Consider the following 21,936-nt stretch of genomic DNA (forward strand, 5'->3'; position numbering starts at 1 on the left):
CCTGTCCACTGTCCCTCACAACTTGGGGGGGGGGCGGGTGGACTATATTGGGGGGGGGGAATGAACCAATTCCTATGCCCCACAAATAACCCAGAGATGCATTTTAAATAAAAGGACACATTCTAATCTTGTAAAAACACACTGATTCCTGGACCGTATTTAGAAGGCGATTGGTCCGAATCCGCCCCCGGGCCTTAGTTTGCCTACCCATGCTCTAGTAACATTGAGGTTAGATAGCTGCAACTTGTTATAACCTCTACATACGAATAACTCTACTTACGAAAGTTTCTACTTACGAACGGAGCTCCGTCCGCCATCTTGGATGCGGTTTAGATAGGATTTTTTCTACTTATGAATTTTTAGATAGGGTTCCCTCGACTTACGGATTTTTTCTCCCAATGCATTCCTATGGGATTCAACTTACAATTTTTTTCGACTTACGAATGTGCGTTTGGGACGCATTAAATCCGTAAGTAGAGGTACCACTGTACATGGGGCTGCCTCTGAAGACGATTTGGAAACTTCAGCTGGTGCAGAATTCAGCGGCCAGCTTGCTCACCGGGGCAAGATAGGTTGAGCCTATTACATCGATCCTGGCCCAACTGCACTGGCTGCCAATCAGTTTCCAAGTCCAATTCAAAGTGCTGGCTTTGACCAATTTGTCATGACCAAACCCAGATCATGAGCTTTTTACAACACCCCTGAAAAGGCTGGCCTACAGTTCCAATCACACCCCGAGGGTTGGCCATGCTGGCAAGAGCTGATGGAAGTTGAAACTCCACTCTTGGGCTCAGTCTTACCTTTGTTATGAGACATGGCGTACAGGAGGCACAGCACAAAGAGGGCGTAGTAATCAAATTCAGCACATTCCAGAGCATTATACACCATCTCAAGGAAAGGCCTGGAAGAAAGGGGGTGATGAGTGGGTTTTTTGGGGGGGAACGACACTCCAGCAGCCAATTATCAGGACCCTACCACCTGCAAATTATAACTAAAGCGCACCCTCAATGTACACAATGCTTTTACATAGGGCAAGAGGAGAGGTCCCCACTCCATAGATTTCCCAGGAAGGGGACTGAACAGCTCCATTCAGAAACTCAGGAGCGTTGCTTAACACCACCAGGCTGCTTAAATGCAAGAGGCAGCACTTCAAACTAGAAGGTGCGCTGGACATGACGTGGGCCTCAAGTTGGCCTTCAACTGCGGCACTAGCTAAAATAGCGGCTTGGCAGAGGGAGGAAAAGCAGGAAAGATATTACAAGTGGGGAAGGGGTAACCAAGTCGTCGCTGGACTCCAACTCCCATCAGCCCCAGCCAGAATGGCCCCGAGTGAGAGATGGTTGAAGCTGGCCATCCCAGCATCACTTGGAGAACCTAGTGTTCAAGTGCCAAATCTACCCCCGTACCTGTTCCAATTTGACATTTCGGAAGCGGCTGCGCTCTTTTCCTCGTCCGTGATGTTTTGCTCAGTGACAGACAACTGGCATCGCTCCATGATGACCATCTCAATTTCTGCAGAGAAACAGCAGCAGCTCATTTAGAAACATTTCTAGAGAGATTGTACTTGTTAGAGGGGTAGTCAGAAGTTAATGGCTCATCTATTGCCCACTGGAATTCTTGCAAAGGCTGCTGGTCTTTTCTTAATAATGCTTTTCTTAAGAAAGAGCACTCAGGATCACTTAGAACAGAGTTGCTACATCATAACAGTGAATAGGTCCTATTAACTACTGATTTATAAACTTAACACATGATGATGGCTCACAGAGATTCTAGGTTTTTTTTTAAAAAAAAGAGGAGGGGGTAGACAGAAGGAAAGTAGACCATGTACAACTGAAGTCACTTCACCTTACATAGAGGTATAGCAAACAAAAGGTGAATTGTATGTTACTTTTTTATAGCTCTGCAAGAGAAAGTGTTCCAACTTAGACGATTCACAAAAGTGTTACAAGCAATAAACATAGGGTGCCTGAGGCAGAATTCCATATCGAGCATCGGTCACAAGGCAATCTGTCATCTATATATATTAAAATGTTCCCACTGCGTGCACGGATGTAACACCCTTCCTCCATAACCGCTGAACCAAATTGCATCAAATTAGGACAAAGCGTACCTTGCCCACCAGGGAGGGATCTGGCATATTTCCCCCCCAAAAAAGCACACCTTTTATACCTAAAATAATGATTAAACACACAAAAAAGTGGCGCCCAAATAACTGGCGCTATCACCAGCAGAAGCTCTGAAGGGCGGCGCCAAATAATGATGTAATCAACCGAGCAACTGAAACCGCCAAGGCGGCCATTACCAGACAACCCACAGAGTCAGGACGGGGCCAAGGAATGGAGATACAGAGCAGAGGCCTCGACTTGCATTTAAATACTAGCCCAAGCCAAGGCCAACAGACTAGGCCTCGCCTCTACTTTAAATCCTACAAACTTGGGCTCTGCTCTACTTTACAAACTAGGCCTCGGCTCTAATTTACAACCTAAAGACTAGGCCTTGGCTCCACTTTACAGACTAGGCCTCAGCTCTGCAGCCCTTTAAATACTATCCCGAATGGAGCCCTGGGTGGGGGGGGAGGAGCGGCCCAAATAGGTCATGGGCTGACGTAGGGTGGGGGGAGTCACAGAGTGGGGGAGAGGGGGACAGGATATCTCATGGGTCGCTACAGGATGGGAGTAAACAAAGGGATGAGACACAACCAGGGGGGGGGGAATAGTCCGGGGGGAAACGGACACATCCTCCCCCTTTCCTGGGAAACATTGACCCTGAGCATAGATGTCAAGTTTTCCCTTTTCTCGTGAGGAAGCCTATTCAGCATAAGGGAATTTCCCTTAAAAAAAGGGAGAACTTGACGGCTATGACCCTGAGTCAGGCACAGCAACGCGTCATGGATCGTCACAGGGTGGGGGCAGCCACAGGGATAACCCACAGCAATGCGCGGGAGGGTCAACTAGTAGAATCATAGAATTGGAAGGGACCACAAGGGGCATCTAGTCCAACCCCCTGCAATGCAGGAATCTTTTGCCCAACATGAGGCTTGAACCCACAACCTTGAGATTAAGAGTCATATGCTCTACCGACTGAGCTACCAAGGTGCATTCCCTTTATTAGGGCCAACTGACAGTATGGGAAACAAGTTCTGTTCTCCAGAGGAGAATCCATTGCAAATCAAGCCACACAATGTATCTCCAATATGCACAAGATAAAACCCCAGTAGGAATTGGTGAATTACTGGTTGTGGTTTTAATTTACTGGCATGCTTACCTTCGCTCTCCCCAGTGGGCTTGATGCCTTTGGACAGACCCTCTGTGCCTTCTTGGGCCTCTTCTGGCCCCCTCTCTTCCTCTTCATCCTCCCCAACATTCTTATAATTAGGCCTCTTCTGCAGCCTCTTCTTGCCCTTATGTTTATTAATTTCCAGGGATCTTTCTAAGGTCTCCGTAGGTTTAATGAAGCATCTGATACCAGTCTTGATCTAAAACGTTTGACAAAGGTAAGCGTTAAACTCCAGGTGTTTCCTTACAAAGCCACACAGCAACATGTAGGCAGCCCAACTTTGGCTTGCTGAAAACCATTATCATGCCAGAATTTGCACTGTGGGCACATCCAGGCTGTCATTATTTCTGGGTGGAATTCAATCACATACCAGCAAATTCAAGCTGAATGCTTAAGAGCTGATTGGGAGGTCTTGAGCAACAAGCCTGCTTCCCCCAAATATCAGACTTGTGTGATAGGGAAAGTTACAGAAAAATGCACTGCAAAATGTGGGATAACTCTTAACACAACGTTATCTGGCCTCCATGCAAACACATCAGAATGAATGCTCAATTAACAGGTCATCTGGAAACATCCTCTGTCTAGAACTTCAACTGGAACCAAACAAGGTTTCCTGGCCCAAAACGGCGAGATGTGATAGCACTTAGGCAACTCGCTCCTTACCTGAAGCATGGAGCCAGGTAAAGGTTAGAAGAGGGAATTGTGAGATCCATCAGCCGCCTATTGCTTCTTTCCCTGCAACGTCTAAAGGAGTAACTGGTATTCAGAGATATACAGCCTCCAACACTGGGGGTAAAACATAGCCATTGTGGCTAGTAGCTACTGATAGCCTTACCCCTGGGCTCAGGCACTCCCCATCCCTGATGAGCACTTAAGCTTTGCTTTCTGTGAGTCTCAGCTTCTTAGGTGGTCTAGACTGGGGGTTGTGGTTCATAACAAATGCAGTTAAAACAAAATAAAAAAATTCCTTCCAGTAGCACCTTAGAGACCAACTCACCCCTTGCTTTTTCCTGTAAGACCAATTGCAGTCGTTAACAGTCGCCAACAGGTTTACCACACCTATCAGCCAATCACCCATTCCCACCACCCTTCTGAGTAATACCCCTCCCCACCCTCTCAGTATATATAAGGGTCTGGTGACTTCTGTTTCAGTGTATCTGAAGAAGTGTGCATGCACACAAAAGCTCATACCAATGACAAACTTAGTTGGTCTCTAAGGTGCTACTGGAAGGATTTTTTTTATTTTGTTTCGACTACGGCAGACCAACACGACTACCTACCTGTAACTAAATGCAGTTAAGTTTAACAAACCAGTTTCACAGCCCACGGTTTGAAGTTGGCTTGTTTTGAAACCAACCAGAAAGCAAAGCTAAATGCAGCTGACTACCTCCTCCTGGCTGCAGTTTAGCATGATGTTCAAACGCAGCCAGCATTTCCCCTTAACCACGGCTGTGTTTTGTTTCAAGCAAAGTCGGAATTCCACCTATAAAATGAACGGTGTATTATAACCAACACATGCACTTTTAACATTTGGGCTGGGACGCCTGCTAGGAAAAATAAGAAATCAAACCATGCAAGCTAAGTACCACCTCTAGGTTACAGGAAGAAGAGAAAGTAGGCTAAGCAGAAAAGAGCAGGAACCAGCCACATCCGATTCAGGCAGGAAGCAAGTGGAAACCATTCTGACAGGAAGGAAGGTAAGTGCCGAATGTGACTTCTGCCTCATGTCATCCGGTGTATACTGTGAAGGCACATGACTCACTGACCCAAGACAACCGCAAAGCAGCGAGACCACCCCATTGTGCCACCTCCCCTTGCTGGGAACACAATCACACTTCTCAGGTTTCTGAAACATCTCATAGCAAGGCAAGCACGCTCCTCTGTAACACCTGAACACTTCAAGCAAAACCAGAAAACAGTTATTGCTGCTCTGAAGAAGAAAAATAAAGAGCTAGCTGTAGGTGCAATTCACCAAGCTTCCGCCTGATTGAAATACATATGCAATTTTAAAAAAAAGATGTTGTTGCATGCATGAGTTCTGTTTTTTCTACAGACATCTGCTGCCCATTCTCACTGGCAGAGGTTTTCCAGCATCACAGATAGAATTGCTACTCCAAATTTCCTTAACTGGAGATGCTGGGAGTTGAACATGGGGCTTTCTACACACCAGTGTGCTCTACCCCTGAGCTATGCAAATTGCTACGAAATAAAATGTGTGTGTCTATTCATAGGGATAAATAGTGGCTCCCAAGCTGCTCCTGTGAAGTGTAAAAAACGGGGGGGGGGGGAGAAGGGCGCATGCAAAAGTTGCCAGGTTCAATCCTCCCACGTCTCCAAGTAAAAGGCTTTAGTCTAGAACCCTGGAGAGCCACATCCTGTGCATGTAAACAATACTGCGCCAGAAGGACCAGTGGTCTGACCCAGTGTAAGACAGCTTCCAGATGACAAATGATTCTCCCGCTGGACTCAAAACTGTTATCACTACAAAGGATTCAAGAAGAAACCTCCAAGAAGGCACAGATGCAGTACTTGTTTTCTGCATTCACTGTCATGTCCAAGCCCACCACTTATGCTGCTCAGACACCTTGCTTGTAAATGCCACACACTAACAGAAGACTCCCATTAAGATAGGGCTGACTCCTTGCTTCTCTGCTCTTCTCCCCCCCCCCTCCATAGCTGCTGCATCTGTTCTTACAGTGGGGAAGGCTCCATTTCGTCCCACTGAATCAGTGCCAAAAACTGCACAGCAGTCATCCTCCTGATGTTGCTTCATTCCAGCTCACTTCAGCCCCAGCCAGCAGTCAAAATTTATCGAGATGAAGGGAGCTGTAATCCAATGACATCTGGAGAGTCAGAGGTTCCCCACACCTGCCGCAGAGGTTTCACAACACACACACACACACACAAAATAGTTTGGGTTGTACTCCTCTTTCTTCTGACAAGTTTCTCTTATTTGGAGACAAACAGCTTTTGCGGGGAGGTGGGGGAATCTGCTGCTGTTGTTACTGCTAATTATCCAAACGTCAACCCTTGCAATCACAAGAGGGTGGGTCCTACAAATATACATCTCAAGTGACAAGAGGTCCAGGTTAAGAGGTGCATTTTCAGCATTCAATGAATTTAGTGAAAGTGCCTCTGTGTGGAGGGAGTTGCACATCTTAGGGGCTGCCAAAATTAATACCCTCTGCTTGGTCATACACACACCAAACATCTGAGGACAGTGGAGCTCTCGACCTTTGTTGATCTTAACAGCCAATGGGGCCTGTAGGAAAGGAGGTGGTCTTTCAGGTATTTGGGGCCTATGTCGTTTCATGATTTAAATATTATGTGAGCACCTTGAAATAGTCCCATGGACTAACTCAAACGCATTACAGCTGCTTTAAAATTGGGATTACATGGGTTCTAAATGGAACCGTAGTCAGTAATCTGGCTGCAGCATTTTTGACCACCAAGTCACCTTCAAGGGCAGCCCCACATAGAGTGCATGAGTGCATTGCAATCTGCTGTGAATACTACATGAGCATTGAAAACAGAGGCTAAGCCATCTCTGCGCAAAAAGGTCCAGATCTGGAAAGAGGAACTCTCAGCCACCTGAGCCTCCAGTGAACAATCTGGGGGTGGCCCCGAGGACCAGCTGAAGTTTCTGAGTCATCTTCAAGGTTGCCCCACGCAGAGTGCAACTGCAATAATATGCAGTAAATGGGATACATCAGGGACGACCGACTTCCAAGAGCCTGTGATCTGCTCACACTATTAAAAACAGGGTCCAGGTCGAAGTTGTTGAGCTTTTTTTAGGGAGGGAAATCCCATTTTGGGGAGGGATCAGGGCGAAGGCGCTCACCAGGAGATTGTTAATGAAACAGTCAGCCTCGCAGCGAGAACTACGTCTTCCGGTATAGTGATCTAGAGGGCGGAGAGAGGCCAGATGGAGGAGCCAGCGATCGACCGCAATCTACCAAAACCTCCCGGGGATCGACCGGTAAATCGCGATCGACCTGTTGGACATCCCTGGGATACATCATTTGTCTCTGCAGGGCCATAGCTTCACCGCCTTCCAATTATGTACCAGGATATACAGAAAATATATATGAGAGAAATGGGTGAGGGACTTTATAGAAGCACTGTGCTTAACAGTCCAACGTCACACCATTCCCACTCACTGTCCTACAGCAGCAAGCCCACTTTCTGTTTTGCTAAATGAAGGCTGTACTGGAGTCCTGGCCACCTGAGCACCTTCCAGACTGTGCTGGCTGAGGCAGATAGGCTCCGCTGCCCTACTTAACAAACGCTGCTCGGTGCACAATATAGTTCCCAGATTGTGAAGCAGGTACAGAGCATCTTTCTTCATTTTCTTCTCACGTCTCCTGATAGGAAACGGACATCCAGAATTAGCAATAGAACATTTCGGTTTTCTGAACAGTTACATTTACATACAAAAACTTTTTTTTTAAAAAAAAGGCAATGTTTAGTCCTGCGTAACCTCCACCTTCCCCAACCACACACAGACACAGTTTGAAATAAATCAATTAAAACAAACAACCTCAAGCCCGAGAAAATTCTGCAAAACAGCTTCGGTGGAAGTAAAACTGCTGCAGCAGAAAAAGGCCACAAGTTTCTGACCACAGATTTCCTAGTAACAGAACCCACTTGAAGACAAATGGGCGAGACGTAGCATGAGGTAATGTGCTGCGAAGACAATATTGTTTTCATGTGTAACAGATATCTTTTTAATATTTCAGTTCACATACAAGATCAGGTCAACATTCTCACAACTTCCCTCCCCCCCCTTCTCTCTCTTTTTTAAACAGAACAAGGTCTACCAAATGCAAGCGGCCTGGCCACCTGCAAAAGTTAAGCATCCCCCTCGCATGCCCAGATTCTTGCTCAACAAAAACAGGTGCACAAACCCTGACCCAGGGCCCCCTGGGGTTGCTGATGCAAAGGCGCACGTGTTCCTTTCACTTACTGAGCTCTTCTGGATGTCTTGCTCAACTTTTGAAAAAAACACTGACAGGTCTCCGTTGAGAATAACTTCGGCCAGGGAATTGACCAGAGGCGCATGATGTATGATCAGGAAAACCTGTAGAAGAGGCAGCAGAGAAGCAGAAAAGAAAATGTCAGGATGGAACCTACAAAGCAACTGTTGTTCACAGGGCCCCAAGCAGCTTTTTGACATCTTGTCTGTGTGGCTACTATCACTCCCCTCAAGATCCATTTTTGGGGGTGCCAATTCCAATATGTAATAAGAGCACAATGAAGTCCTGGGACAGGACTGCGCAGGGTTGTAGATTTACTCTCCCCCCCCTTTTTTTGAGAGGGCAGGGAGAGACGTGTCACATAGTTGAAGGCTTCTCCAAATCAATAATCCCCTGCAGTGGAAAGCTAGCACATCAGGAAAAGTCTTATTGGCAGGGTGGTAGCTTTACATTAAAGTGGGTTGGGTGTTTCATGAATCATTGTATATGCCTATGTATATGTTTAAGCAAGAACCTATACTTAAATAACACACAACGGCAGAAAGATGCCCACAAAAAAACCTGAATGAAAACTAAAATTAAGCAACATACACGAAGCAACACACATTTCGGTTGCTTCATTCACATTCCCTGGAACAAAAGTTGTTGTTTTTTTGTTGCTTCCTACATTGCAGGAGGTTGGACTAGAAGATGCTCGGGTCCCTTCCAACTCTACAATTTTGCGATTCTATGATACTGGGGTAGTGGAAAAATTATTTAAAATATCTACTGTTTTATTTACAGTGGTACCTCGGTTTAAGTACACAATTGGTTCCAGAAGTCTGTACTTAACCTGAAGCATACTTAACCTGAAGCGAACTTTCCCACTGAAAGTAATGAACAGTGTATTAATCCGATCCAGACGGTCCACAGAGTACTTAAACTAAAAGTACTCAAACTGAAGCGTACCTAAACCGAGGTATGATTGTTTAAGTTTCAGGGTAATGCCCTTGAGGTCATGTGATATTCTTACTTTTTTTGTTTTTTTTTATTAAAGATTTTCTTGATTTACAGAAATATATGCAATGTCTCTCATAACATTTTTACAAATCGGTTTCATTTGTTGAGACATTGGGAAGAAAGAGGGGGATAGAAGTAGATGAGGGGTCAGGTGACGATGTTTCTATTTTACTTAATATATGTGGGGGGGGGGGGGGTTGCCAGCATCGCTTTGTGCAGGTTCTCTGTTGTTCCCTTGTGTTCCTTTGGTGGCGAGAGAGGTTGGGGTTGGCCTAGGGTGTGGTTGTTCATTTGTGGTTGGCTGTAGTGGTCTTTGTTTCGTGTGTGTGTGGGTGTGTTTTGGATCAGGTTAGCTATATTGATTTGTATGCTGTTGGTGGATTTTTGTCATTGTATGTGATATTCTTACTTAAAAGCTAAATGCATAGGAGCCATTTGAACATTGCTATTATCATTATGAAATCAGCTTTCAGCATGTACCATATTTTCCCGTGTATAAGACGCCCCCATGTATAAGACGCCCCCTATTTTGGGGAACTCATATTTAAGAAAATGGGGGGGGGGAGAGATGGCCCGTATAAGACGCTCCCTAATTTTTACTAATTAGGGGGTTAGGGTTAGGGTTAGGTCCTAATTAGGGGGCGTCTTTACTTTTATCCCTAACATTACTTTTTTAGGGATAAAAAACCTAGTCTTATACACAGAAAAATACTGTAATTGAAAGAAATCTTTCTTGTTTGTCCACTAGAGAAGCGCCCCCCCCCCCAGTCTGTAGTGGTGCAGTCCTTTTCGGGCTGTTCCACAATGTTCTTTTTGCATGTTGGCTCCTTGGCAAACCCTTTCCCAGGCAAACCCGGCCTTGCCATAACTGCTCTTCCCCTGCCTGCAAGCTGTCCCCAAGTCTAGATCTCCCTGTCTGTCTATCTATCTGCTCACCCTTTTTCATCCATGGGATAACAATGGTAAATGTCCAAGGGATGACCAACTACATAGTTGCCATACGTATTATTGGTGCTATCACCGAGTCACACGCAAAATTACTGAAATTCTCAGCAATACCCCAAATACCAACTATGGATACTTAAAGACGTACTTGCGATAACAGGTACAGAGAAACCTGGAGGCTGATTTTCGGACGCTCTCCACCCTAAGGAGCAAATGGTCAAGAGAAAAGTGGTGAGTGTGTTCAATTAGCAGCTAGTATCAGTTTACAATGCAGAAATAAACATATATATGCAAAATCTCCAAGCTACTTTGGGGAATATTTGGACTACAACTCCCAGGTGTTTTGGACTATAACTCTCAGATCTTCAGCCATCACAACCCTCTTTCTCTGCACCTCTATGATGCAAATACTGTGCACAGATGCTGCACTCAACAGATTTGTCTCAGTTCATCTGAAAGATTGTGGCCGAGTATTTCTCTAGTTAGGCTGAGTTCAGCAACATAGCTGGCTGCTTCAGACTATTTAGTGGGAAGCACAGCGCAAGTGTGCAAGCCCACATTTGGTCCTTTGTACCGTGTTTCTCACATTTTAAGACACCGTCTTATAACTTTTTTCCCTCAAAAAAACACTGGGTGGCTTATTTTCAGGGAATGTCTTGTTTTTATTACGTCAGGAGCAGTGCCCCTCTTGCTCCCTGGCTCCCTGCGGGGCAGGATTCTTGACTGAAAGAAAAGGACGGGCAACAGCCACCACCAAACTCCGTGAGAGGGAGTCTGAGGGAAGGGAAGTGTGTGCGTCCCTGGCCCAGCCCTCTCTCCCCGGCCCTGGGATGTTCGTGAGGGAGGGAGGGAGGGAGCTCCTCCGAAGGGCTGCTCTCTCTCTCTCTCTCCTCCCAGGTGGGGACTCACTTAATAGCAATCTGCTACACTGGAGCTTCTTAAATTTAAACCAGTACAGTATAATGGAATCTATCTGTGTGATGCAGTACGTATAGCAAATAAGGATCTCTACCAGCCAGCCCAAGACTTAAGAGCGAAAGTTCCAACAATGTAGCACTTTGTAGCACTGATAGCAAAGAGGCTACCGGCTGATAAGAGATACTGTAGAAAACAAGGCAGTTGAGCAGCAATTAAAATGGTAAATGGTAGCAATTGTAGCAATTGAGCCAGCAGGAAAGCGGGGTGAGATAATCTGCTGGTCCTAACTGCTTCTCTTACCCACAAAATGTTAACTTTTAGCAGCTCCTAAACAGCGAGAAGCCACCGGCAGCGATCCCGGTACCAGTAAAAATCCTTAAAGGGGCAGCTCTACAGACAAGCAATAGAAAGAAAAAGAATCCTCACTTTTTAAAAGGTTTTTAAAAGGGGGGAAGGTGGGGGGAAGCGAGAGGTGGGCTCTGTGTGTGTGTGTGTGTGTGTGTGTGTGTGTGTGAGAGAGAGAGAGAGAGAGAGAGAGAGAGACACGCAGGGGAGAGAGAGAGAGAGAGAGACGCGCACACAGAGTCTCTCCCTAAAGGGGAAGGCAGCGTCTTCAATCGCCCCTCTTTTCTTCCTCCTGTTTCATCTCCTCCCCACCGCAAATGCCACTTTTCTCCTCTTCACTCACACAGCCTAGCTAAAAAAAAAAAAATCGAACGGGAGGGGAAATCACGAGTCTGCAGCAACCAGCAGCTATGGCTCTTCGGTGCATTTTTACAAGCTTTTAAAAGAAATACGTGTCTTTGGAGCGACAGCAAAATGGGGAGAGATTTTTAGGGGGGGGGAGTTTGCTGGCGGGAGGGGGGAAGGGTCTATCACTATGTCTTATTTTCGGGTTATGGCTTATATCGCACAATTGCTTAGAAATCCTGCTATGTCTTATATTATGCCTACGTCTTAAAAAAGGAGAAACACGGTAAGCACAGCCTGCCAGATCACATGCAGAATGAAGAACTACCTTACTGCAATCAGTGGCCAACCAGTGCTCTCCAGGAAGCCCAGAGCTCCCTCCCTCCCACAATGCTGTCTGCTCCCAGCATCTTTTATCCATAGCTAGACTGCACCTGAACATGGAAGTTCAATTTTGCTCTTTAAAAATTCAGGTGTGCCCTGATGGATCAAAACAACCATTTACTGAGTCCAGCATTCTGCTTCTAGTATTGAACACTAGAACCTCGGACTAAGATTGGGCAAACTTGGGCTCAAATAGTGAAGCCCACCAGGTGACAATGAAGCAGCCTAGTGGGGTCATTAAATAAAGTGGGGAGAGAATCTTGATCCCCTTAGATGAGGGCTGTGGAACCTCCACTAGAGAAAGACCGGAAAAGTTGCCTTACAGTAAGTCAAACCAATCTAGCTCAGTATTGTTTGCACTGACTGGCAGCAGCTCTCCAAGGTTTCTCAGGCAGGGATCCCAGCAGAGTCCTTCCTTGAGATGCCGGGGAATGAACTTGGGACCTTCTGCATACAAAGCAGATCCTCTGTCGCTGAGCTATGGCCCTTCCCCTCTTGATGGTGTTGGATTGCAGCTCTCATCAGCCCTGACCATAGCCCATACTAGCTGCTGGAAGCTGGGAGTCCAACAGCACCTGGGGGCAACAGGTCGCCTGCCCCAACATCAAAGACAGGATATTCATTTATTAAATGGCATTTCCAGCAGAAGCCAAAGAGATGCCTTCAGGAGGTGAAGGTCAAGGTGGTTGTTGTTGACCCCCAGCATCCATAAATGCTGGGTGCATGCTATGAAGTCTATGGCAGACATACAGTTGCCCCTCTGGGGAATTAAAAGCCAGAGGCTCAGAAGAAGCAGGAAAATAACAACAACAAAGACACAGCGATTTTATAAGAGACAGCCGGCATCACTTTCCTAGCAGAGGCTTCCCAGGTATTTGCCCACAAAACAACAACAACCACCCCATCAGTGTGTGTTGCTGGAAAAAACACACACCAGTGTTTCTTGGTAAAAGAGCAGTCATGTCCTATCACTAATTCTGTCGCAACTTCTGCAGAGGGAAAATTGCAGATGGCTCCTAATCATTATTCCAAGAATCCATTTCTCCTTTATTTTCCACTGAAAGCGAAAGGGTTCAAACAGGTTTCTTGTAAACAATGAGGTGATGTAACAGATGTGAACCAGCAGCTCTCTTTCTCCAGAACAGTTACACAAGGCTAACTGTGCAAGGTTTAGCAAAGAAGAACTGTAGAAGTCTTCAGCTATACCTTTATAGCTAAGAGAAATGCTCTTTCAACAGAATTATTTCAGGCAGCCTTAAAGCTGCAACTGACAATTAAGTCCCTGTAACACTACCTTCAACAATTAAAAGGACACCTCTCAGTTGCTAAAAGATGGTTAATGCCTTACCTTATCTTGATTTACTAATGAATACACATAGAGAGGCAGGAAAAGGCTATTCAGCAGGTGGTCTGTGAGCACCTCATTTAAGAATTCACAGTTAATGATAAGGATATCATTTAGATAATGAAGATGGTCAAGGTGCTCGGCTACCAGGTCACTAAGCTTCCCCCTATTTCTGTGCCTGCAAAGAGAGAGTTAAAGACACAGTTGATTGTAATAAAAACCTCTAGGTGGTTTGCTAAACAAAAAATAGAACATTAGAATTATCGATAAAACAGTCAAAAGCTAATTGAGATCAACTATCAGCTAAAAAGATGGGTGTTTTAATTCTGGCTTCTACATGTCCATATAGGCTTGCCTAAACATAAATATATTTAGCAGGCATCAAAAAGAACACAGTGAAGGGGCCTGCCTGATGTCAAGGAAGAATTCTGCTGCCTCTTCTCACCTCTACAACCCCCAACTCTCCTGCAAAGTTTTCCATATGAAGATTCTTTAGCGCTGGGGAGAAACTGTTCCTCCGCAATCAGCAGAATTAAAAGTGCTCCCTTGGAGCGGCCGCCATTCTTTCCTCATAAAAACCTATCAGCGCTCATCCCGTAAAAACAAGACTGTACTTCAACTTATTCAGAAGTATTTTTTTGCTCAGCAAAAGTTGAGCTCTTCCCATAAACTGTCCCTTAAGTTGATTCTTGCTCACTTGCCCTGCCTGTGACATGCTTGAACTGCCCCTTACTTAGAATGATAGAATCACAGAGTTGGAAAGGACCCCGAGGATCATCCAGTCCAACAAAATTAAAAATAAGATGACAGGGTGCCACACAACTTATTTCACAATGAGTAAGTATGCTGCTGGCTGTGCTTTTTATAACGCATCCCATAAGAATTTTAATGGGAGAACAAGAGATAGCTGGCTTGGACAAGTCCCATCCCTTCCCTTGTAAGCAGAGCTTTTCTACAGCAGTTAATTGCCCCATGGCCAAAGGCCAAGGGCGCAGAGCCTCTAGCAACCATGCAGAGGGCCAACAGCTGCTGGGAAGAGGTTACACTCCCTAATTTCTAGCAGGAATATATAATCCTGAGTCAGTGTCAAAGGGTGCTAGCTAGTCTATTGCTAGAACATTAAGGGAAATTCTGTCTGTTTGGACAGAAGGGGGAGGAGGGGGGAAAGGACCCCGCTAAATTTGAAACAATAAAACAGAAGCCATTCAAAGCCATTAAGCTGAAATATAAAAATAAAAAGGAACTAATAAGTGTAATAAATAATGATAACAATTAATAAAAATGTCCCTATCCTCCTCCCTGTTCTACAAGAACAAAACTGAGACAAAGAAGGAGGAAGGCAGTTCCCACCACCTGGGCTGGTTATAATCAGGAAGGTAGGCTTTTAATTATTATTCCTTATTGAAAGACTAAAAGTACATAATTACAAGTGCACAGAGTCAAACAAGACACAAAAAGGCAGAATAAAAAGAAAAGAAATAGCACCTATGTAGGGAATAAAGCGGGGGGGAAATTGTATAAATAACCCCCACCTCTCTAAAAAAATACATTATTGCAGTTAACTGGAAAGGTGGGCTTGGAAGAATAGAGATGGAGGCTGGTGGGACAGTGCCCCATTTGCCACAATGGAACGGCCACTAGCGCCAAGCTCCCTTCTCTCCTTTCCTCCTGGGATTTTTTTTTAAATGCATATGCCAATGTATGCAGATTTAATACCACGGACTAAGCTTCCTCAGATCAGGCGACATCCCTCCTTACAACGAGAGTTAGAAAACAGGGCTTACTCTTCATCCGTTTGCACGCAGTTATCCAGTTCAATCACATGGCTCCCAATAAACCAGACGAGATTGGAGAAGTACGGGACGGCAGTTTTGTCTCGGATGTAGTGCAGCATAGGCTGGTTGTCCACTTAAGAGGGAGGGGAGAAATCTTTTAAAAGATCCATTTCGAAAAAGAAATAAAATGCACAGCAAATAAATTCCAGTCAGAGCAGAATCCATTGAAATTAATGGACCTAAGTTAGTCATGTCCACTAATTTAATGGGTCTACTCTGAGTATGACTAGTATTGGATACAACCCAAAAAATCCCTTTCAATAAATAGGCTGGCCTTCAGTAGCACAAGCCCAAACCAGATTTATTTCATACCTAAGTATCTATCACAGTTCATCATATTTTCCATATCATCCCTCGTGAGGTTAAACAAGTCCATAAAAGTGGCATTTAAGTTATTCCTGCATCATTCTGAAAACAGGCAGGTGAAACCAGTCATTTCTCACTTTCTAGAGAACTGGACAAAAGTGCAAGAATAAAAGCAATAAGGCTGAAAGTCAAAGTGATTAGCAGACTTACATGACACTGCATTAAGGAACACAGGATCATCAGTGAAGAAAGGGAGGGAAAAAACAGACAATGGTTAACAGGGTTAGGAACTGGGATGGTGAGACATCCTCCAAAGGGCTCGGTAGCTAAAGCACGAAGCATCTAGACCAGAAGAGAGAGGTTAGGAGGAGACAGAAGTAGAAAACCATGCTGTGTGCATGCTACAACCCCACCTCCCAAGTGACATGGCATGGTAGCCTCCAAACTCAACTCGGGGGGCAGCGGTTGCCAGAAACTTCCTGCCAATGCAGGCTCTAGTTCACGAAAGTGTGTGCTGCGGTGTAAGGCATGAGCCTTTAAAGCAGGGGTGCGGGAACCTTTACTGCAGCCCAGGGGCCGCATTCCCTTCTAGGTAACCTTCCTGGGGCCACATGCCAAAGGCTGAAGTGTGCAGAGCAACTGGTGTAAATTTTAACTTTGTACAGTAAGCTAGTTTCTCCGCCAACACACTCTCTATCCTCCACCCAGGTAAGCAAAAGGCATTAATGGAGTTCAGGGACACATTCCAGCTGAACAAAAGTACTCAAGGAGGTTGCAAAGCAAGGCTGGTGATCAGAGATGAGGCTATGGCTGGAGGGAGTCCCAAGGGCCAGACTGAGACGCTTGGGAGGGCCAAGTTTAAGGCTCTTAAAGGTGCCACCGAATCCTTTGCAGTTTCAGCTGCAAGGGATTAGCAGCAGTTCCCGCCTGGAACTGCTCCAGATGGCAAGCCCAAGAGGCTCAGTGGTTTAGACCACAGCACCACCCGCGTCCCTGATCCTCTGATCTACAATATTTAGGACATGGAATGCAAAGCCCGCCCGTGTCTTTATAGCTCCAACTTGATCCCGCTATGCTGTTTCACTCAAACCGCTGGATAAAACATTCCACCAATTACAAAACCTGCATTTTACTACACATCAGCTGTTCTTTTTTCCTTCCTCAAATATCTTCTGGTGAACTTGGGAACATGTGCTGTTTACATATATAGCGCGTATGGGGCAACTGCAGCACTTCTTAGAAGGACTTTCTAGTGATGTTAACTGCTAGAGCTCAAACTAAAAATAGCCAGCTTAATTTTTGAAGAGTTTCCCGAAAGGTGGGGAAAGGGAAGACCTAGAGAAATGCAGGTGCAAGACCAGAAGAGATGCAGGATTAAAATCTCCAGAGGGGCATGGAAGTTATTTCACATTGTTCAAATGTTTATGCAGGCGCTGCAGAGATGCATCAATTTGCAGACTTAAATGTCAGTAAAATCGCTCTGTATTGCTGGTGCAATAGCGTCAAAGAAAAAAACAAACCCAGGATCTACTGAGGTATTTCGGACACTCAGGGTCTTCAATGTATCCTTCAGCACTTGGCATTTTATTTTATTATCGGTATCCAAAGGAGAGAGGAAGTAGCTTGGGGGGGGCAGCCCTAAGTACTCCCCCTGCCCTTTTGCTTGATTCTTTGGAACTTGGCCATGGGACCTCAATAGGCAAGTTAGCTCATTCAAAATGAATTCCTAATTCAGGGGTCCCTCTCAGCTTCTAGCATCTTTTAGGACTTAGCAAGGATAAGCATGGCTCATATTTCCAGAGACAGGAAATATTTTGCTCAATTCTATTCTACGGCACACTGACATTTTCTTCACTGATGAACAAAGGAAGAGAGACACGCAACATTCAAAGAAAGAAATTCTGATCATGCAACTTAATGTTCCCCATTTGCACAAGGATTTGCACATTCTTCAGCATGTATCACGCATGCATGATCTTGCAAAGAATGACCTCTGGTGGCGCTCACAGTGAATTTCTCTTACAGGCACAACTTCTATAGAACCCTTTAATTATTTTTCACTGTTGAGACACAACTCGGTAGAACTCTTCTTTTAGAGATGAAAGCTTCAAAAGTGGGAACACTCGTAGCTTTGCTCTCTCTCTCTCGTTTAGTAAATTTGTCAAACAGTTAAGTCTTATTTTCACATTTGCATTCAAGCCTCACTATTTACAAAAAAAACCCCACTGTAACCCAAGTACTAGCTGTTCTAAGGCTACAAGTTTAGGAAAACCTACCTTTGTAGACATTTAAAGTTATTGTTCTAACAGCAATCCTGACCATGCTTTCCGGGTGGTTGAAGAATTTAATGGCTTCAGTGTACAAGGCAAAATCATTTGTGTGCTGAAAGAGAAGATAGTTAAGTCCAGTGAATTAATTTGTTTCATGTATTTGTACCTTGTCCCTCAATACAACTGTAAATTGTTTTAAACTCTTAATATTGTGTTTCGATGTTGCAACCTGCCCTGGGATCTTAGGGCAAAGGGCGGGTCATAAATAATAATAATTTCCAGATCAGCTAACATAACAATAAAATAAGGTGCAACTGATGAACAATAAATGGTAACAGCAACACTCAGCAGTGCAAGACATAGTGCGAGCAGCTTTTTTTTTTAAAAAAAGTGAAAAATCAATTCTCTTTTTATCATACAAAAAATACAGCCCTTCCTCTCTAGCCCCTCAGCAAAACTCATCTACAGTCCCAACCATTTGGGCTTCAAAACTGTGATGATCGGGAGACTTGACAGGTGGGAAGCTCTGCTCACCTGTGCAAGTTTGGCCCAACAAGGGACAGGGCAATGAAGGGGCCAGAGAAGATTCCCCATCCCTGCAGTAAAGACAGGCTTGCAATGTTATCTTTGCTGAGTGAAAGCAGCTGTAGCTAATGATCAACATGTTGCCTTTTCCACAGAAAAACAAACAATAAGATGGAGACATTTAATATAATGCCAAGTCAGACTGCTTAAGCTCTGGTGCCCTCTCCTGGCAAGAAGCAGATAAAGAACAAAGAAAAGCAGGGGGAAAATTCATTCCATGGAAACACTGCTGCAGAAGTATCTCGTGGGACAGACTTTTGCTCGAGTCCAAGGAGATAGCTCCTAATGTCCACAGTCTGTTGGTTTAAAGACCATCAACAGTACAGGGCTAGATCAGGACTGGGGAAACCTGTGGCCGTCCAAAAGTTATTTGATTTCAAATTCCATCAGGCCCAACCAGCAACGCCAATGGCCAGAGATAATACGAGCTGGAACCCAGCAACATTGGGGGGGGGGGGGAGATTCCCAGTCCAAGATTACACTGACCCTTGACTAGCTAAGCTGTAGTTAATTTAAATCTGCATATGTTTTTCCGAGTGAAGTATAGCTAAGTCGCATACTCATGTTCTATTTTGTGTTGCCATATTAATATTTTCATATATTGCTCCCTACTTCTCCCTTCCCTCAAAATCATTCAGGTATAATGTGCTGGTGATTTCCCTTTGTTGCTACTGCACTTACATCTTTCACAAAGTGAAACGCATTCATGAGTATTTAGCAGGGGTATTTAAAATAAACCCTTCTAAACAGATTTTAGCTTCTTGACCCCTGCCTGGTCACCACCCTCATGGCTGCAGGGCCAATTTAAGAACCTCATTTCCACCACCCACATTTCATAGATCCACTGCAGCCGAAACTTTTTATTTTCAAGTTGAAAGGGGTTCCTCTGCCTACCTCATTGTAAAAGAAATGAACTGTGTGGTTGTTGAGTTTCAGAGAAAGCGTTTTCAGGAACGAAATGTAGTACGCCATAATCTCTTCATCCGAGAAGTCAAATTTGTGCACAATGATAGAATTTACGTAGTTGTTGGAAAGCAAATAGTCTGCAGAGGGGGGGGGGACACATTCATAATCAGTACAAACATTATAAATTGCACAAAAATGAAGAGATTCACACAAATTGTTCTATTAAACAATGTTTCCAGCATCCAATTAGAACAGCCTCTGCCAACCTAGTGCCCTCAAGATGTTCAGCCCCAGTCAATAGAACCATGTGGTCTGTGGTGGATGGAAGTTACAATCCAGAAACATCTGGAGGGCACCAAGTTCAGAAAGGCTGGAAGCCAAACAGCAACAATGGGAACAATAAAAAAATCAACCTGCTAGAAGCACATTCAAAAGTCTGCACATGAGTTTTTGATGCCATCTTGTTTCTTCACCCCCCTCTAATTTTAGATAAGCTACTTTAACCTAGTAGCAGATCCCTTTTAAAGTGAAGACATAGCAAAGAATATGTCTCATCTCCCTAATAGCGTACTTTTCTCCAATGTAAGGAGCAGCCTTTGTTGCATACACAAACTTCTAAATGCTTCTATCATACGACTCCTTCCTACCGGTAGGTGGAGTCTAGGTGGAGTCTCCTTCTTTGGAGGTCTTTAAGCAGAGGCTTGACAGCCATCTGTCAGGAATGCTTTGATGGTGTTTCCTGCTTGGCAGGGGGTTGGACTGGATGGCCCTTGTGGTCTCTTCCAACTCTATGATTCTATTCTATTCTATTCTATTCTATTCTATTCTATTCTATTCTATTCTATTCTAGTTCCGTGTGTCTCTATTCCATTTCCCCGCCTACCTCCTCAGAATGAAGGCTTCCTATCTACTGCTCTAAACAGACAGGTGGTTTTTTATTTATTTTGACCACAGGAACCTAGGTCTATGAAAACCAAGTTATTATCTTTTTCAGATTTAGATTGGGTAGGAAGGAGGTGAAGGAGATGAAATATGTGACCCAATAAACTGTCAGGGAGAGCAGTTTAATAATATTAAGTCAACCAGAACCATTTCCATAGGATTACGGCTATGGATTGCTCCATGCCTTGGTTGCCATCCCTATCTCAACCAACAGGATTTGTAGCCCAGCTAACAGACAACAACCATCCAGTGCAAGTTGCAAACTCATAAACTTCAGAACAGCAAAGTAGCACCTCCCAGTTCCTGACCTGGGAAAAAGGACACTTAGCCCTCTCCTCCCATTCCACTTGAGAAAGGCAGGCAGCAAAGGTTTAGTACTGCAAAATCAAAACTACGCTGCTTTCGTTGAAGGCAACATGGAGGCATGCATACTTACAGAGAGACGTTTCATGACTAATGTTTTCGAAAAGGATGTTCAAGGTCTGCAGGAGCTGCACACACACGTAACGGCCAGACTTCTGACGCAGAATGTTCAGAAAGAACACAAACACGTTCTTCTCCAAGAAAAAACTAGAACAACATTGAAAGTTGCTAGTGATTTGTTTGCTGTTTGTTACATGAAGGAAATCAATCAATCCTTAAAAAGATTATTGCATTACATTTTGGCTGTATTGCATTACATTTTGGTTACTAGGGAGCAAGTCCTGTTTAAGACTGTGGGACCATTGCTGGTGTTGAAACATGGCCATTGTGTTTAGGCACCTTTTTTCTGTGTAATTGTTTTCAATGGGAAAAATAAGTAAAGATTTAAAAATAGGTTCTATGTTATATTATGGGCTGGAAACTGGAGGCCAGCGAGTCATCACAGGCACAGGGAATTGGTCTTTGGCTCCAGGAGATGCCATTTGGTACAATCGCCTGGCAAATGTCAAGCCTCACTTAGCTGTCGGTAAAACAGGCAAAGGTACACCATCTGCATGGAGCAAAAGTTTTACTACTTTGAGTTAAGGATGAGTTTGGGGCAATGCTGAAGAGTTGTGTAGTACACAAAAACAGATGCAAAACATAGAGCAGAATCACCAGAAAGAAGCAGAGCCTACTAAGGCCTGGTCTGCATGCAACACTAAACTATCGTTTAAAGTAAATTGTGGTTTAACACAAATGAGCAGCATGCTGGTGAACGCTGCTCAGTAGTGCAATTTGCTCCTGCCTTTGCCACAATGGGGTAAAACAAATGGCTTAGCGTTTCATGTGAACCAGCAATTGTGTTTTTTCTCCAAATGCACTACTATTGGAAGCCAAGGTTTGTTCGACACAATCAGCCCATTCTCTGGTTTGTTCCTCCCAGTGTGGCAAGCACATGAATGGAAAAGGAGCAAATAGGACAATATTAAGCAGTGTGCATAAACACACTGAAATTCCTAGTAAACCATAGTCTAAATTTAAACTATGATTTAACATTGCATGTGAACCAGGCCAATATGTACTATACGTCCATCACAGCTTAGAAAATGTATGAGGTACCAATGAGAAACTACTTTTTGTGAGCAATTTGAGGC

The 21,936-nt window shown here is 44.5% G+C and overlaps 1 protein-coding gene across 4 annotated transcripts in view; it reads right to left on the reverse strand.

Annotated features, from left to right (window-relative positions):
* Nucleotides 1-21,936, reverse strand: part of CLEC16A (C-type lectin domain containing 16A) — a 100,752-nt gene that overhangs the window by 71,920 nt on the left and 6,896 nt on the right. For all 4 annotated transcript variants that reach the window (XR_009558548.1, XM_035132315.2, XM_035132319.2 and 1 more), the window contains exons 3-12: nt 20,814-20,947; nt 19,424-19,572; nt 17,951-18,056; nt 15,318-15,441; nt 13,537-13,711; nt 10,345-10,398; nt 8,243-8,356; nt 3,265-3,475; nt 1,407-1,512; nt 801-901 (exon numbers count right to left, since the gene is read on the reverse strand). Coding sequence is in view for 3 of the 4 variants with exons in the window: in XM_035132315.2 (XP_034988206.1) it covers nt 801-901; nt 1,407-1,512; nt 3,265-3,475; nt 8,243-8,356; nt 10,345-10,398; nt 13,537-13,711; nt 15,318-15,441; nt 17,951-18,056; nt 19,424-19,572; nt 20,814-20,947 (1,274 nt within the window). In the remaining variant the exon portion in view is untranslated. The remainder of the gene's footprint in view (nt 1-800; nt 902-1,406; nt 1,513-3,264; nt 3,476-8,242; nt 8,357-10,344; nt 10,399-13,536; nt 13,712-15,317; nt 15,442-17,950; nt 18,057-19,423; nt 19,573-20,813; nt 20,948-21,936) is intronic.

This window comes from Zootoca vivipara, chromosome 14 (genome assembly GCF_963506605.1).
Source record: "Zootoca vivipara chromosome 14, rZooViv1.1, whole genome shotgun sequence".
Taxonomy (NCBI): Eukaryota; Metazoa; Chordata; class Lepidosauria; order Squamata; family Lacertidae; genus Zootoca; species Zootoca vivipara.